Raw genomic sequence first — 17,558 nt, forward strand, 5'->3', positions numbered from 1 at the left:
TATATCCTCATTAGGATATAACTTATGTATGAGGACTTTCTCCCTTTCTTGTTTCTTGTCACCTTGTTTTACTATCTTCTGATGGTCTTAAGCGTTATATAGTTACTGGATAGATATGTGTATGCAATAACTGAATTGTTTACCACTGTAAATGTGATATTACATTAGACTGCAATTTGTCATACTTATGCTTTGTATTTTGATATAGAACAGGGATAGGAAACTTTTTTTGCCTGACAGCCCCCCCCCCAAACTTACATCACTAAGTTTGTGTGCCGCCACCCAAATTGGGAGGTGGGGGGGCGGACACAAGGGCTGTTCTTGGCCAGGCACCAAGCTGAACCCCAACAGTGCTGAGGTTCACCTCAGCTGCCTGGACAGGAGATGTGCCCTGCAAGCTGAGAAGACTGGTCCAGCATACATGCTGGAGGAGGGGGTGCCTACACCTGTTACATAACAAGATTCTGCAGAGGACTACTTTGGCTTAATGTTTGAAGATTATAATCAATTGTGTTAAAGAAAACAATGCGCAAGTGCTGTTAACCCATTAAATTAGCTGCTTCCCACTGCTGAAGAGTGGAGAGCATTCAAGACTCGCTGACAATTGAAAGGAACGACTTAAGGCCTTAAATATGAAACTGCTGGCAGGTGACTCATGGCAGATCTTGACTCACTTCAGAAATGCAGTGCAATATGCTAAAACGTTTAGAAATGGCAATAAGAGATGACAAATATGCTGAGTGCTCAACAAAGGGGGAAAGTGGGTTTAAAAACATGCATGGTCTAAGGATCATGTCCCTAACTAAGAGCATCCAGTTTCCCTACATCCTCCACAACCTTAAAAAACAAACATATTGCTTCCATCCTTGGCTTCCCAACCTCTAGTGCTTTCCACTCCACGGGTCAGCTTTCTTTAAGAGGAAAACATTCTTACACTGGAAGCCTCAAACTGTAATTCCGAGATGAGCAATATAACATTTGACGTGTTTTTAAGCCTTTTAGTTACTAATGCTTTACCTTTAGCTATATCTTCATCCTCTTTGTTCTTGCTTGATGAGACACTATTCTTGGCAGCGGTTGTGACACCCTGCTAACGTAATGGCAATATCAGTATGCTTCTCATGTGGGGGGGGGGGAATCTGTATTTGCTTCTACTTCAAAAAAAATGGCAGCAATATTAATTCAGCTGTATTGGGGAAGCGTCCCCCACCCCCAAAAAAATTTCAAACAAGAGGAGAGAGTAAGAGAAAACTTTTAAAGATGAAATGCTATGACTCAAATGCTTTGGACAGAAACGCAGCGATTCTGATTAAATTTTGCCACAAGGTAGTGACACATGTAGACTCCTACACAAATGCGAACTTGAGTCCCGAGACACAGATTAGAGACATTACTTGACATAACTGACGAAGGTTACAAGTGACATTGCCAAAGCCTGTGCCACAGTTTGAGACGGCGGCCGCTGCAGCACTTTTCTCAGTCTCCACTGTGAACACTGGGCTGGATTCCAGATGACATTTTCCAGTGGCAGGAAAGAAGAAGAGTTGGTTTTTATATGCCGACTTTCTCTCCCACTTAAGGGAGACTCAAACCGGCTTACAATCACCTTCCCTTCCCCTCCCCACAACAGACACCCTGTGAGGTAGGTGAGGCTGAGAGAGTGTGACTTGCCCAAGGTGACCCAGCTGGCTTCGTGTGTAGGAGTGGGGAAATAAATCCAGTTCACCAGATTAGCCTCCGCCGCTCATGTGGAGGAGTGGGGAATCAAACCCGGGTTCTCCAGGTCAGAGTCCACCGCTCCAAACCACCGCTCTTAACCACTACACCTGCCTCTCCCCTTCCACTGCAGCTCACTGGTCTCCACAAAATGCTGCTCCAGGAGAAAAGGGGACCCCGAAAAATAACATATGGGGAGTCTGTAGCAGGAAAGGTGGAGGGAGGGAAATCAGCAGAAATCGCCCATTTCGGTTGGATCCAAACCCAATGACTAGAACATCTTAAAACCCTATTATAATACAAATGTTTAATATTTTAAGTAATCCCTCATTGACTGATATGAGATACCTGATTGGCCACTGTGTGAACAGACCGCTGGACTTGATGGGCCTTGGTCTGATCCAGCAGGGCTATTCTTATGTTCTTATGATAAACTAGCTGATGGATGGAGATTGTTGCCCATATGGTTTCACACTATATGTAAAATCATTTGTAAATATGTTTATTTTACATGAAAATTACTACCTAGCATATGGTATTTGCTATATGTGTTACTGGTTAAAATACATGTATTTTCAGAACTGGAAAAAACTGGGAATGTAATTTACAAAAGCAATGGCTGATATCTTAATTCAAGCAAACAAAGGTGGGGAGGGGGAGAAACTTAAGATGCCACGGGGGCTCCAGTTACATTCACAATGTGTCATGCTAGAGCATATCTTGATAATAAATTGTTTCCAACATCCGCCGAGGTTCTCCTCATATTTCTTCACATTTCACACAGATGCAATCAAGTACAATCCAGCATCAGTAAAAAAAAAAACACCATGAAAAACACGGTGAAGTCATATTATATTGTGTGTGTGAAGTGCCGTCAAGTCGCAGCCGACTTATGGCGACCCCTTTTGGGGTTTTCATGGCAAGAGACTAACAGAGGTGGTTTGCCAGTGCCTTCCTCTGCACAGCAACCCTGGTATTCCTTGGTGGTCTCCCATCCAAATACTAACCAGGACTGACCCTGCTTAGCTTCTGAGATCTGATGAGATCAGGCTAGCCTGGGCCATCCAGGTCAGGGCCATATTATATTACTAAGCCTTTAAATAATACACTCCAAGTTAAGTGCTTCATTTACATTCCCCTAGAAATCTACAACAGTCCTGCAAGGCAGATCAATTTGTGTCAGGGGCTGTCAAGTCACAATTGACTTATGGTGGGTCACAAAATTAAAAATATGCATTAAAAACCCAGGCAATAAAAAGAGCAGAATTTCAGTAGTGGCAGGGAAGATACTATAGCCTTCAAATGCATATTGCTGGGAATGTGCCATAAAGTTGCAGCTGACATATGGTGACTCCAAAGAGCAGGGGTGTCAAACATACGGCCCATGGGCCAGATTCGGCCACTTGAGAGCTCTTATCCAGCCCACAAGCCAGCCATCCCCGTCCCGATTTGGGCTGGCGAGCCTGATGCAGGATTGCCAGCCAAGGTAGCCACCCCCCAGACATGATATGGGCTGGCGAGACTTCTGTGAGCTCGCCAGCCGAGGCAGCCACCTCCCCTCAGTCCCAATATGGGCTGGTGAGGCATGGCCCAGCCTGAACAAGTGACATTTATGTCATATCCAGCCCTCATAAAAAACGAGTTCAACACATCTGCTGTAGAGTTTTCAAGGCAAGAGATTTCCACAGGTGATTTGCGACCCAGGCCTCCCTTGGTGGTCTCCCATCTAAGTACTAACCAGGGCCAACCCTGCTTAGCTTCCAAGATCTGATGAGATTGAGCTAGCCTGGGCCATTCCATCCAGGTCAGGGTAGGCAGATCAGTAGCACCAAGAAAGGACTCAGGTGTTGGTCAGGTTGGTACTTTATTTTTTCCATTCCAAATCTTGCGATTTGTGCTTGTAGATATCCAGCTTCCTTAGAGTTATTCACTTTTATGAAATGAAGTTCTCCCAGGACACACATGTAAGCTTGGCTAGAACCAAACCAAACTCAGTTTCAAATGCTGTGTTTCCATTTGTCAAAGACATAAAAAAAAAAAAACTCAAATTAAGCCTTTAACACATACACACAAATTAGCGGTCTTCTTTGGTAACTTCTCAAACTAAGGGAACTGCAGCTTTCATGTTGTAAAAGACCTCATTTTAAAAAAGAAAAAGACTTAAAAGACAACTACTAGCTCGTTTCTCTATAGTACTGCATCATAATTCCTCGAAAATATCAGAAAAAAACATGGGAAGAAGGGATGCCCTCACTTCTGTTGGTCTGGATTGACTCAATCGCCAGTCAGGAATGCACCACCCATTCACTGATGGTTGGTTTGACTAATCATCAAGCCACTTATCGGAGTTCACTGCACAACAGTGCACAAACACGCTAGGCTTTCATGCATGCGTTCTCTCTCTCACAGCTCAATGGTGCTGCTACAGCAGAGGCATAATTCTTTGCAACCAAATTTAAATCTATCACAAATATCATCCATCCAAAATGAATTCATTTAAAGTACATCCTAACCTTTGAGTCAATGATTTCCAAGTATAGCCAGTGACGGCATGGCTTCTTGCGTGTGGAGTTTTGCAAAGTTTGCCATGAAACAAGTAATAAGGAGAGAAAGCTGAAGATAGGGGGTAGCTAAAAATAGGGGGTGGGAAGGAGAGAAGGAAGCAGGAATAGGCGAGAGATCATTTTTATTTCCTTAATTCCTACCCTGCCTTTCTCCCCAAGGGAGACACAAAGTTGCTTCTGATTTCATTTTATCCTCACAATAGCCCTGCGGATAGGTTTGGCTGAGTGTGTGTCTGGCCCAACCAAGATCAATCAGCAAGCTTCCATAGCACAGTGGGAATTCCAGCCTGGCCCTCCCAGAGCCTAGTATGCTACTACCCACTACACCACACTGCAGAGTGAAGGAAGGATGAAATGATGTGGGGGGGAAACAGAAGAAAATGAGATGCCTGTGGAAATGCCCCACTTGTTCATTCTACACCCAAGGATTGTCATCTCAGACCTTGGGGTCTCAGAGTATAGCGCTAAGAAGGTCTACTTGGAGAGAAGTTCACTTTTATTGAAGGAGCTTACTCCCAGAAATAAGGATTTCTGCCCCATCCTACTTGTTTTTCCTTATACATTGTTTTAAGTGCACCTTAGCAGTACTTCAGTGTATTCAGTGAAACCAACTGGCATTTGGAGCTCCCGTTATATCCTTTTAAAAACAGGCGTGTGCACATGCATGTGTACATGTGTGCGCACATGTGTGTGTAAAAATATATGGACCTTCAGAGAGCTCCCATTGTTTCCACAGGGCCAGGGCGGGAGCTGCATGCCTTTCTGTTTGCAAACAGCGCACACACCTCTCAAGAGATGAAATTACCCAACCAATTGCCTTGCATTATTGCTTAATTCTGGTGTGTCAATCACCCTTATCACTGCCCATGGCTTAGGCAAAAAAAAACCTACTGCACAGCCACAAACAAGTCTGGAAGGAATTTGCATCAACAAACTAATCCCAGGATCAGCTTTCTAGTATAATTTCCATCAATTACAGTAAATTCACTTGTAGTAATGGTTGCAGCATCCCTATAGTGAAGGTATTTTAAAGAGGGGGGGGGACGACCCAGACACACAACATCCATCCTAATGTAAAAAAAAAAACCAGTAAGGCAACCTAATAAATGTTGCCATGACAACAGCTGTAATTATTCATAATGCAAGATGGATTTGCAGTTAGTAAAAACAAAGGACCCAGAAATGCACAAGCAGAAACATAAACTGATTTAGTGCTCTTCTGCTTGAGCAAGATCTTTTGCACCATCCAGTACTTTTCTGTTCCCAGAAACTGGTTGTACAATATGTTGCACAAGGGGAAATGCTAATGAGGGTACAATAAATTTGACTTAGTGCAAAAGGCTCATGGTCATTTTCTTGCCTTATTACTTGTGCGAGAACTCTAGTGCAAGTAGAAATTTTGTGCTGAATCAAACCCAAACAGTGGGAAAAGCCACATGTGCCAAACCTTGCACAGATTTATTTCAGTCTAGTGACTTTTTCCCTGTCATTTAACACATTACAGCTTAGTTCTAACCCATTTAGAACAACTCAGTAAGAAATATGGCAAACTACCACTATATGGCTTTTAAAAAAACACCAGACAAAAATTGGTCATGCACGTGTCAAGGATCATGCACGTGGTCTAGAAGCAATTCTTGTGCAAACAATTTTAAAGTGCTCAGGGACAGGTTCAACTTCCAAAAAAATGACTTAGGCTAAATTCACATGGACAAGCATAAGTAGGGTGGCCATTTTAAAAGCAACTGTGCAGCAGCCACTCCACCTGTCAAGGAGAGTGATTTGGAGAAAGGCAGCAACAGCAATGTGTACAACAAACCAGAAAGTATCCTCAACAGGTGCTAGAAACCAGGTTGTTTTTCATCCTTCCACACAAATCTAGTAAGCAATATTATCTTGCAAAACAATTAGATAAACTGATTCTGAGCTTGGAGAAGGATTTCTATCCAAAACATTGGGCTAGATAATTTCTTCATAATAGATTGAGGAGATCTCTTTTCATGCCTTGTTTGCACCATAAGGCCAGCAATTTGTCACAAGGAAGTGATTTTCAAAGTTTTGTAATCCCTTTCCTGCCCTGACCTGGATAGCCCCAGGCTAGCCTGATCTTGTCAGATCACAAAAGCTCAACAGGGCCGGCCCTGGTTAGTATTTGGATGGGCAAGCTCTAAGAAATACCAGGGTCATGATACGGAGGCAAGCAATGGCAAACCACCTCTGAACATCTCTTGCCTTGAAAAACCTAGTCACCCTAAGTCAGCTGTGGCGAAAGTGAGAGAGATAGAGAAAGAAACACAGTTTTGTGAAATTGAAAACTAAACATTTACATGAAACAATCCTTAAGGCAAGTATGTAGCTTTCAAAAATGTTGCTGATACAGAAGAACAGGTTAATGCATGTGAAACAAAACAAAACCAAGTCTCTTACCTGATTCACAGTTGTAGGAAAGGTAACCCCTTCTTCCTTAAGGGATTTAATAGTTGCTGATATCAGACTAAACTGTGGATCTTTCTGAAATTCATCTGACCATTCGACCAATAAAGCTTTTAATTTTTCACATACTTTAGGATGAGCCTATGAAACAAAAATGCAAAGGAAAACACTGTTGTGTCTGAAGGAACAAGTATATATGTAGCTACAGTATGCTGTCAAAAAAACATACATTTTAAAATAACAAGTTGTCTGTACTTAGTGCAACCTAAAATCTAGAGATCAATATGGATACTGATAACATATTTACAACAGGTTCACAAAAGAATCGCTCTCATTGTTATTCAAGTACAAAATAAACTTCCAGAGATGTGAATGCTCCTGCAACGCTACTACTGCCTAGAAGAATAAAGGCTCTTTTCCTTCAACTCTGTTGCTGCTACATTTCACACCTCTCTTTCTTATACTGCAGACTCCAGCCTCCTTCAGAACGGTCATGAATAGAGTAAAAAATCATTTCACTGTTTTGTCATTCATAACTCCTCAAACGTTCAAGCTACCTGTTCCATTTACCTCTCTGCTTCTTATCCATTCAGTTCACTAAATCCTTTCCCCCCACCTAAGGTAATGCCAGAAGTATTAGATAGCTGTAAAGACACTATTGCAATTTTCACTAGCTTTCACCCCATGCGATACATACTAGAACCTTACCTTGTTTATTATTCCACGCACTTCTGTGGCAAAGTCACGTGAACAGATTTCTAAGTGGAAAATCTTTCCACAGTTTGAAACACAGGCTCCTAATAGCTAAGAAGTGGAATTGAGGAAGAAAAAACAAATCAATACAACCTACCATATAAAATATACAATGTTGTTATGACAAAGGCATCCAAGGTGATAACATAAAAAATACAATGTCATTCCATGCACAGGTACAAATATGATTCAAAGGTGAAACCTGTTCTTAAGTGCTCCTTTATTATACAAATGGAACAATGTAAACATTTTTCAAGATGCACCATTTGGTATACTTACGGTTAGTGCCTGTAGAGCAACATGGGGTATTTTGTGATTTACTCTCTTCAAAATGGCTTTAAGGCAGTCTTTTGCTCTAGAAAAACAACATCAGGTCAGACTGTCTTACTAAGCTATGAAATAAACAATGTGGCATGCAAAACTACTTAATGCAATCCCCACCACCGAATTGCTTGTTTCAATCTGGCTCACTAGCTCCTTGTTCAGGTGCATATTACTTTCAATATGGGAAGAAATTGCTGTCAAATATTCAACCTCAAACATATGGTTCAATCCTATGAGCATTCTACTTGGGTATAAGAGGATAGGTGATTTCATCCAATTCCCCTTCCATATTGCCGTCACCCATGTCACACTGCATTTTACTGACAAGCTCCTCCCCCCCTCAATTTTCACAGGCGGTTTTCAGGAGTCACAAGAGAGATGGGGGTTTGGAAGGATCTGCTTCCATTAGGAGAAAACTTGCAGTATCCAACCCAGAGTTTTCCCCTGGTAGTTTACAGTGCCATCCTAATGCAAAGTTACATTGTTCTGAGGCCACTGATGCCAGCAGACTTAGAAGGATGCAATTCTGCTTAGGATGGCACTATTCATCTAAATAGCAAGCAAATACATGCAGTCAAATAACTGGTTATTAATTAAACTGTAACTGCATAAGAGAACCATTAACTAGAATGTTCCTAGTTCGGGAGTTTGTTTCCCTATTATGAGAAAAGACTATTTATGTCAATGTGCTAATTTTGATTTATGGTTCAACTGCATTTATTTACGCTATGTCAAGAATTAGCCACATTTTTCCCTAAAGGAAAAAGAAGAATTAAAGCATCAGCATGGACAATTTTCTGTAGTGCACCTTTCCCTTAAATGGATCAGAGGTGTTTTTTTTTTACAAGATTATTTAACACAGCCACATTGTTGCATGCGCCAAAAGAGACTGGTATGAGCAAAGCTAATCCTCAGCTCTGGGCTCAAGACACTCAGACTAATTAGCAGACACAGGAGTTCAACAGGGACATAAAACCACATTCAGAGTGGTCGGCAAGCTAGAGAGAAAGCATCTTACCCATTAGGAGTGCTACCAACTTTGTCGCATATATCCATAATAAGACCCCAGTCTTCAGACGTGTTGTACTCATTTGTGGCCTTTTCTACAAAAGAAAAATAAGGCTTTGTCAGTCAGAACCTTTAAGACACAAGTATTCCTTGTTCGGAACTACTCAAACAAGAGCTTTTTTATTCTGAATATACTACTGTCAAAGCTACAACCTCTACGCTGGTTGGGTTCCTCCCAGGAAGCAAAGGCTAAGAGTGACATTAATTACAGTGCAAAAAAAAAATACTTAGAAACAGTACTATTATAATCATTATTGTCATCTCAGACGTTAAGCCGTAACACGGTTTCAGAAACAGTAAGTCCTTCATAGCTGTTTTATCCAAATGTAAACATGGCCATAATTTGTACATTGCCTCTTAGACCGCACAGGTGTCCAACCTGTTTCTTTTCCATCCAACCCACAGCTTGAGCTGCATTTCAAAGAGCGACTGGCAGAATTAGTATTTAGTGTTAAAATATCCATATTCTTAATGGAAATAATACCACAGCAGTTTTTCTAAATCTCTGCGTTTCTGCAACAAGACTTTTCTATCTTGGAGATAATTACTTAAAACCTTTACAAATATTTATAAGCTTAAGATGTCAAGGGAGGTTCCATAAGGTAAGTTCTGGAGTTCATCTGCTAGGTTCAAATACAGCTACAATACAGCTCTGTGAAATCTTTGAAGGTCAAGCTAGATAACAAGTCGGATGAGTTGGGAGAGGGTCTTAAAGACAGTAAATAGCAGCCATGCTGGATCACAATACAGGGGACTTAATCTTTTCCTTCCACAGCTATTTCCCTATTCGAATCAACTCCTTGGATCTTGTTTGCACTTAAAGTGCCTGCATGTACCCTTTGTTAAGCAAGGAGAAGTTCTGAGGTTCTGACTGAGATGAACAAAAGCAGAGTGGATAGGAAAGGGTTACCTTCCCTTCTGAATCGGGGCCCCACATATTTGTTTTATTTTGTTATAAATCACAGAATATTTGTTCACAAATCTACAGCTGTCCCAACTAACTTGATCCTCATTGCATTTCTTCCTAGTGCTTTTACAGGCAGACTCCTATAGTGACCAAGAAGAGTTAACAGAGCAAAGCTTGGACAAGTATTAACACTGGCCCAGAAAACTTTATTCAGAGCAGAGAACTGTAAGCCAAGATGATTCCCCTGAAGCATCTCTAGAAGGACAGATGCTTCATGCTTTTCTGCCATTCAGCTCAAGACTTGTACGAGGAGGCTTTTTATCCAGCTGGTGAGAGACTTTGATCTGAACAACTTCATATGAAAGAAACACACCACTGCCAAGAGTGTGAAGCGATTTGGAAATATCTATTGCACAACCTTAAACCAAGCAAAGAGAGCCTGAAGCACCCCTACCCCAGGATGTTGAATACAAGGGATTCTCAGTATAACCAAACAGGAAAAGAGTCCATGAGAAAATGACCTTAATTCCATTTTCATGGTATTTGCTGATCATAAACAAGCAATAAACTTAGACTAAACACAGAGTTGCGTGGTGGGTGCTTTTTACAATGTTGACTAGTTCCAGAAAGCAAAGTTCATCTGCACCAGTCTTCCTATATATCAACCACAGCTTAGAAAGCTAGGTTAATGGGACTCTCACCAAAGAGTGCATTGTCATCAGTCCAGTAAGGCTTTCTCGTCGTATAAAAGTATCTGAATTAAGGAAGGCTTTTCTGCAGGTTACACCAGCAACTCTAAGCAAGTTATTCAGTCATCATCTATAATGGCATACTGAAGATTATTTTTTTTCCTATCTCATCTCTTAACAAAAATGTGTAATATTTCTAGAGCTCTTTTTGCAGCTTCTCCAAAAACAGGTTATTTGCATTTAAGCACATCTGCTTTAAAAAAAAAACAATACAACTGATAATCTTCAAATTTAAGAGTCTGCTTTTTTAAAAAAAGAAGAAAATTCACATTTACAGTGACATCAGAAAATCTAGGCCATTGATGCATGGGAGGTTTTGCCTTGGATTTGCCACTCTTTAGATGCACATTTTTCCCATCCAGGTTCTCAGAACTTAACAATAAGCCCCCATGCAGAGTTTTGAGAATTCGGATGGGGGAAATGTGCATCTAGACAGCGGCAAATCCAAGACAAAGCCTCCCATGCAAAATGGCCCTAGTTTCCGAAGGTAGCCACGTTGGTCTTCAGTAGAACAGCTCGATTCGAGTCCAGCCGCACCTTAGAGACCAACAAGATATTTTGTGTATAAGCTTTCCAGAGTCAAGGCTTGGACGAAGAGTGCTTTGACTCTTTGAACTTTAAACTGCAAAAATCTTGCTGGCCTCTAAGGAGCAACCAGACTCAAATCTATCAGAAAATCTGTGTCACTTTAAATTCTAAAAAGTGTTTTGATTCAACAATTAGTATAAAATCAAAAGAACCTTCCCTGCATTTTTAAGGTACTGCAGAATGTGCTGCCATCAATAGGACAGAAGCAGCTACTGACTGAGTCACACTATCTATCTACAAGAAAGTACAGTCGAGTTTTCAGATGAACTTGTACTTTTGAAGAAAACAAGTCCTGGTGCTACATATATTTTAGTTCCTTTTATCCCTTAGAAGCTCCTTCATCAATTGATCTTGAGCAGCATATATCTAGGGTTGGAGGGATATAAGGACTGAAACAAATCTTGCCACTGACAATGTAGCCTTGGGGTCCCTATCACTTAGTAAAAAAGGCATTATGTCAGTCACAGAGGCATTGGATTTGTATATTAAAAGGGGGGAAATATAGTGCGATCGAAGTTCCTCGTAAAAGCGGCATTCCAAAAGGGCATGGGCTAATGAGTCAATAGAGCCAGAAGAGCAAGGGCAGATCCTGTCTGAGTATGGTATATTCAGAATTCTGCCCTGCATTACCATAGAAGGGTTAGCATTCAATCTAGCCAAGCAAAAAGCTCTACAGAGACGAGGAGTTGTTGGATAATATGTATAGGCAGGCAGACCACGTGGAGGGGGTATTCCGAAGAACTGGGATGAACAGACACGACGAGCACGAAAAGTAGTGCTGTTATAATCGAGCTCTTTAATGCGCTTTTTAATTTTGGCAAAAGCTTCAGTTTTCCCAAGTTCTGATAACATATCCTGCGAGAAGCCCAACAACGCCAGTTTCTCATCTAAGATTTTTTGCCATGAGGATTTAAAAGGGTCATGCTTCAGAGAAGCTAGGAACCCCTCAGTGCTAAAGCACAGTTTAAGGTATAGTTTAAAGGCGGCCAACCACGCCCTAGCTTCAAGTGACATTTGGCCAAACTCGGAACGAAGAGTAACGCCAGCAACACATCGAGGGGCATTTAGAAGTTTTCGTAAGAACTGAAGCAATGGACGATCTATAGATTCATTGATGACTGCAATCCAGATGGCAACACCAAAGAGGATAATTGGGGTAATTTTCAGGTTAAAAACCTGAATAGCCCCTGGAATATATTTGCCACCTTTGATGTGAAAAAAATTGACAATAGAACCAACCCCAGGTTTAATTTTGTTGGACACTGCTTTTTGATGGGCATTCACATATATTTTAGTGTGTATGCAATGTATGCAACCCACACAAATAAGTGTACTTCTGACCTGAGTTTTTCATACCTTCAGCTAGTACAAATGCTGCTGCCTGTCTTGGTATACCACCCATATATTACACCTATTCTTGGGAGAGCTACACCAGCTGCCTGGTTGCTTCCAGGTCACTAGAAGGTACTGGTTCCCACCTTAAAATTTCCACAGTCTGGTCCCTCCATATCTTAGGGAGGGTGTCATCTCATTGTGAGGTCACTGCCAGAGGCCTTGTTTAGGATGACTCACCTATGGGATGGGGTATCTGTTTGGTAAGTACCTGAAATCTGACTTCTGCTCTATAGCACCAACGTGGGACACTTGTTGCTCTGAAAACTGTTTCACTGTATGCCTGCAGGCAGCTTCTTAAGACACTTTCATCAGATCTACCTCTAGCAATAAGCTTTTCAGCATAAAAATGCTTCCTCGTTATGTTTTGCAACACTGGATAATATGGTTGTTACACTTTAATGCACTATTATTGTTTTTAGTTTTAGCCATTTTATTGGACACTGGATACTGGAAATGTTGTATATTTATATTTTTAAATGTATGACTGAAATCTGTAAAAGCACAAAGGCCAGTGCCAATGATTTCACAATCCAGAGAACACAGACTGCTTGTAAAATGTGCACCTGTCCTCGGATGTCAAAATGTGCACCAGGTAGAACAAGTGCAAGCAGCTGACCTCAGTTGATGCCACTATGGACAAGGACAGGGGGAGAGAGAAAATATTGTGCCATGTGCAATAGACTACACATGCAGCATCCTCTTCCATTACCGTTCAACTTTTTCTCATGGTATCTGAACCATTTTTCAGGTCACTCATGATACCAATTTAAACTTTAATATTTGATTCTTGAATAAAAAGGGAGAGTAAGATACAAAAATGTACAATAAAAAAATAAGTTCCTTGAACACCATTATTGTATAATTCAACTGTGGCCTGGCAGTAGTCAAAAAGAAAGCAATCTAGTCCAAGAAGCTTAATATAAATAAGTCAACAGCTCTGTTAATCGTACTCAGTCTGTGGCTCGCAGAAAGCCCCATTTGCAATTACCAGCACCAAAAAGGGCCACACGGCCATGGCATATCTTGCACACAATATTAAAAATACAACTATTAAGGTTAAATATATAATTAAACCTTTTTAATTTCCAGAGTACTTCTGAACATGTAGGATTATCTCTCCCCACCACTGCTAAACATATGCCAGCCCTTGAGGATCTGGCATAAGGGGAAGGAAGGGCTTCCAAGTGTGACTTATGATGACACAAAACAGAGTGCAAACTTTCATGTTCTCCAGTATCCATTATTTGCCTGGAGGGTAAAAAAAAAAACTTTCCTCTGTTAAAAGTTTCTGTCAACATTGCAGGAGAGGGGGTGATTAGAACCTCTTTCCATCTTAACTTTTCTACTTGCCAGGAGAATTTGTTTTTATGGGTTCAGCATTCAACACTGGTATGCCCCCATTTCCCCACCTAATTCAACTGCATATTCAGCCTTACACAGAACCCCTATATATTTACAGCCTTGATATAATCACAAAGGACAGGTTGGGTTTTGAAAAATAAACCTGTTAGTTTTACTTTGAGTCATATTAACACTGAAATCATCCCAATTGCTGAAGAGTTGTTCCTACCTTTCCCTTTCCTGTTCACTAGCCAGGATAGAGTGGATGGTTTGAGAAACCACCAGAGTCAAAGCCCCAACCCAGCAACTGTGAAGACATTAACAATGTTATCCTATACATGGCTAATCAAAAATCCCGCTTACCCTCAAGTAAGAGTGCACAGGATTGAAGACCAAGCGCTCATTACTGGGGAGGGAAGCTCCATAGGAGCCAGTGTGACCCACGCCAGCCTAAGTGCCCGTTTAACCTGGGATAATGGGCACTTAAACTGTCCCAGATGGCAAATGCTGGCCCCGGGGTTCCTCGCCACTGCACGGGGCTCGGACACCAACACAGTCTTTCACCGGCATTCTCCCAGTGTATTTCTCCATACCAGCAGCCTGAGAAGCATTCCTGGGGCAGTTTGGGGGTGGAGCTGCCGTTAGGCAGCTTCCTAACCCCTTTCAGGCTGGGAATGCCCCCTTTACCCTTACTGTGAGTTATGCCACCTTTTTAGGTGGCGTTGCGCCGTGGAAAGCTATGGAGCTGTTCCATGGGGCTCGCAAGGAAGGGCAGCTTTCTGGCTTCAGCAGGGGAGTGGGATCCTGCTGTGAAGGCGGCGTGGCTATGCGGCTTCCGGCCGCCGCCTAACCATCAGGAATGGGCTGCCCGTAATTAGAAGAAAAATGGAATGGTGGTTGCTGGACAGGATGGGCCCTTTGCTTCCATCCCTAACATGGACCTCGCAGTTCAGGGAGGCCTGCAGCGCACTCATCCTCCAGTCTTTCCAGCTGTAGCTCTTTCAAGGTGGAAACCATATGCCAACCGTAAGTCCCACCAGGTAATGGCCTTACCCGATTTCCTGCAATGTGGGGTGTGTACCACATTGGGAAACGGTTCTCATAGGCTGCATATCTGAGCCACTGAGTATCACTGGTTTAGGATATTCACTGTTATTCCTTGAGGCTAGACCATCTACCCTAGACCAGTAATTTCTGTTCTCCTATTTGCTTTCACAGTTTTTGAATCCTAACAAAGGCCAAATTAAATATTATATTGAAGACCAATTATCCGACCTGATGACATTTTGACCCTAAAAAGCAACCACTGAGGGGGAACGGTTTGGTAAAGCCTTTGTCCCTGCACTGTTTTAGCTGTAGTAAAAAAAAAAAAAACAGGCAAATTATACCTTGGTGTGGGCTGAGAGAAGATTTCCAACCCCTTACCATGTGTCCTGTCTCCAATCTGATCTACTTTTATGGATAGAAACATGATATACAGATATCATAGATATATAGCACAAAATGTATTTTGGCCCTTAGAGATTTATTGGTACTGTATGACGGGGCAGAAACCAGCACAAGAAGCTTCCGCATATTCTTGTCTCCAGCGCCATTACTGCTGGAATGTGCATTAACAGAATGTGGACAACTGCTAAGTTAGAATTCTGGATAAAGCCCTGATTCATCCTTGAGTTTGCTTTTGGACGAGTCAACAAGTCAGTTCACAACCTGACTCTTCTGCCCAGGAAATAAAATAGGGAGCCATAGATTAAGTTGCTCACAACCAATGGGTCTTTAAAGAAATAAAGGCCATAAACAATCCTGCTTCCTCTGTGTACCTAAGAAACAGCTCCTACACCCTTTAGAAAGGAAAAGCAACCTATTTCACTCTCCACTTTGAGCGGCAGAAAGTCAACACCGTGGAATAGAGTCATTTCCTTCCCAGCAGCAAGTCCAAACAAAAAATTCCCTGGTACGCAAATGAGCAGCTTGATCCTACGCAAATCTCCTCCTGAGCTCTTCCTGTATCTAACTAGGAGTGAGAAGACCCAAGTCCCCTTCAGCCACAAAGCCCCCTGGGGTGACCTTGGGCCAGTTGCTCTTTCTCAGTCTACACTATCACAAAGTGCTTTAGTTAGACTCAAACCTTCAAGGAAAGGCAGGGTACGAACATAGGATCTCGGTGTCTATCTACATCGGACTGCAGGCTCAAGGAAACACACCCAAAAGCCTCAGCCAGACCTCACACAAGAAACCCATCTAGTACACTTTTATCCCAACCTTCCTCCAGGGAGTACCAGAACTGACTTAACCCGTTTGATTTCATTCTCATAGGCTACGCTATGACCGCGGGGCTGCCCCACGGTCACCCATCAAGTTTCACAGCAATATAGGGAATGGCGCTTGGGTCTCTTTGTGAGCTATGAGCAGTGCATATGGTTAAGAGCGGTGGAGTCTGATCTGGAGAACCAGGTTTGATTCCCCACTCCTCCACATGAGCGGCGGAGGCTAATCTGGTGAACTGGATTTGTTTCCCCCACTCCTCCACACGAAGCCAGCTGGATGACCTTGGGCTAGTCACACTCTCTCAGCCCCACCTACCTCATAGGGTGTCTGTTGTGGGGAGGGGAAGGGAAGTTGATTGCAAGCCGGTTTGTGTGTGTGTTAAGTGCTGTCAAGTCGCTTCCGACTCATGGCGACCCTATGAATGAAAGTCCTCCAAAATGTCCTATCTTTGACAGCCTTGCTCAGACCTTGCAAATTGACGGCTGTGGCTTCCTTTATTGAGTCCGTCCATCCCTTGTTGGGTCTTCCTCTTTTCCTGCTGCCCTCCACTTTTCCTAGAATGACTGTCTTTTCCAGCGACTCTTGTCGCCGGTTTGAGTCTCCCTTAAGTGGTAGAGAAAGCCGGCATACAAAAACCAAGTCTTTTTCCTCTATCCTCGCAACAACCTCATGAGGTAGGCCAGGCCGGAAGCGGAGCAGAGCCGGGATTTGGGCCGGGGGTCTTCCAGCCCTAGACCCCCCACCCTGGCTGCCCCATGCCACGCAGGGGCCCGAAGAAACAGGACCAGCACGGTCCCAGCGCCGCGAGGGGAGGGGAGTCGGGGCAACGGGCGCCCCCTGACGCCCCTTCCCGGGGCCCCGATCCACCAGGAGAGCCTGTGGGCGGAGGGACCCCCTTCCCTCGGCTCGGAAGCCCCGCCCTCCCCGGTCACGGAGCAAGGCCTCGGCCCTCCCTTCGAGCCTCACGGGGAAGGGCATCGCTCCGCCCAGCCAGCTGCCTCCGTCAGGGCCACACGAAGCCGGCCCACTCACCGACGTCTTGCTCGAAGGGGTTGGTGGCGAAGAGCGGCATGGCGGCGGCAGCAACAACCCTCCGGGGCTTCCGTACCCGGTTCCCTCCGGCGGCTGTGGTGAAGCAGGGGCTCGGTGCGCAGCAAACCCTCGGCCCCGCCCCTCCTCCTCCTCCTCTTCCTCCTCCTCCTCCTCTCGCGCTCTTCCGCTCCACTTCCTCTTCCGCCTGCCGACGCCGTCAAGGGAAAGGACCCCCGCTCCGTCACTTCCGCCGGTTGGACGGAAGCCGGGTCAGCCGTTAGAATCCCCTCCTCCGAGGATTAAAGCCGGCCTTCCTGATTGGTCCAGGCGTCGTCCTTTGCGAGCGAGAAAGTGCCGCGGAAAAAATCAGGCAATATGGATAGACGCCTTAGTCCGAGGTCCTGGGGCGGAGGCGGATAT

The 17,558-nt window shown here is 43.4% G+C and overlaps 1 protein-coding gene across 1 annotated transcript in view; it reads right to left on the reverse strand.

Moving 5' to 3' along the window:
* The window catches only part of STAM2 (signal transducing adaptor molecule 2), a 30,362-nt gene extending 13,176 nt beyond the window's left edge, over window positions 1-17,186 (reverse strand). The window contains exons 1-6 of the mRNA XM_056861262.1: window positions 17,139-17,186; window positions 8,809-8,893; window positions 7,746-7,821; window positions 7,422-7,517; window positions 6,708-6,854; window positions 1,018-1,090 (exon numbers count right to left, since the gene is read on the reverse strand). Of these exons, the coding sequence (XP_056717240.1) occupies window positions 1,018-1,090; window positions 6,708-6,854; window positions 7,422-7,517; window positions 7,746-7,821; window positions 8,809-8,893; window positions 17,139-17,178 (517 nt within the window). The 5' untranslated portion in view covers window positions 17,179-17,186. The remainder of the gene's footprint in view (window positions 1-1,017; window positions 1,091-6,707; window positions 6,855-7,421; window positions 7,518-7,745; window positions 7,822-8,808; window positions 8,894-17,138) is intronic.
* Between the last annotated feature and the right edge of the window lie 372 nt (window positions 17,187-17,558).

Source organism: Euleptes europaea, chromosome 15 (assembly GCF_029931775.1).
Source record: "Euleptes europaea isolate rEulEur1 chromosome 15, rEulEur1.hap1, whole genome shotgun sequence".
Taxonomy (NCBI): domain Eukaryota; kingdom Metazoa; phylum Chordata; class Lepidosauria; order Squamata; family Sphaerodactylidae; genus Euleptes; species Euleptes europaea.